The 607-nt window shown below is 59.5% G+C and overlaps 1 protein-coding gene across 1 annotated transcript; it reads left to right on the top strand.

Annotated features, from left to right (window-relative positions):
• Positions 1 to 96: 96 nt before the first annotated feature.
• LOC104395935 (transmembrane protein 106C-like) lies at positions 97 to 488 on the top strand (the record flags this gene model as incomplete). Its single annotated transcript, XM_010005693.1, has 2 exons — positions 97 to 256; positions 348 to 488. Coding segments are annotated over 2 exons (301 nt in total), but the record flags the coding sequence as incomplete, so codon positions are not given.
• Between the last annotated feature and the right edge of the window lie 119 nt (positions 489 to 607).

Here is a 607-nt window from a genome sequence, read left to right as displayed (position 1 = left end):
CAGCCACAGCTCCCCTGGGCAACCTGGGCCCAAGTCTTCCAGGTCCCTTGGGTTTTGGGGTGCAGGAGGTGACCCCCTGCCCCCTGCCTGTTGCAGGAAGCTCTACGTGCTGCTCTCTGTGCTGCTCTGCCTCCTGCTCACAGCCCTCGTGCTCTTCTTCCTCTTCCCCCACTCGGTGCTGGTGGAGGATGACGGGATCAAACTGGTCCGGGTGTGGTTTGACCAGAAGAACTCCCTGGTCCTTCTGGCCATCACGGTAAGGTTGGTCCTTCCTGAGGGGATCCAGCCTGGGCTGAGCTCCCCAGAAGGTCCCTGCTCCTCACATCCTTCCCCCTCCTCCCATCCAGGCCACCCTACGGATCAGGAATTCCAACTTCTACTCGGTGACCGTGACCAGTTTGACCAGTCGGGTGCAGTACATGAACACTGTGGTGGGAGCCCAGCAGATCACCCAGGTCTCCAACATCCAGCCACGCAGTGACAAACTGGTACCTGCCTTGGTTTCTGCTCAAGGAAATCAGCACCAAAACCAAGCCTGAAACCCAGGGGGCTGGTGATGGTTGTGGAGCCCTGGGGTGGGTTGGAGGGACCTTGAAGATCATCCAGT

This window comes from Chaetura pelagica, unplaced genomic scaffold (genome assembly GCF_000747805.2).
Source record: "Chaetura pelagica isolate M959 unplaced genomic scaffold, ChaPel_1.0 C11041461, whole genome shotgun sequence".
Taxonomy (NCBI): Eukaryota; Metazoa; Chordata; class Aves; order Apodiformes; family Apodidae; genus Chaetura; species Chaetura pelagica.
The sequence above is the reverse complement of the archived record's forward strand: the minus strand, read 5'-3'. Positions and strand labels throughout refer to the sequence as shown.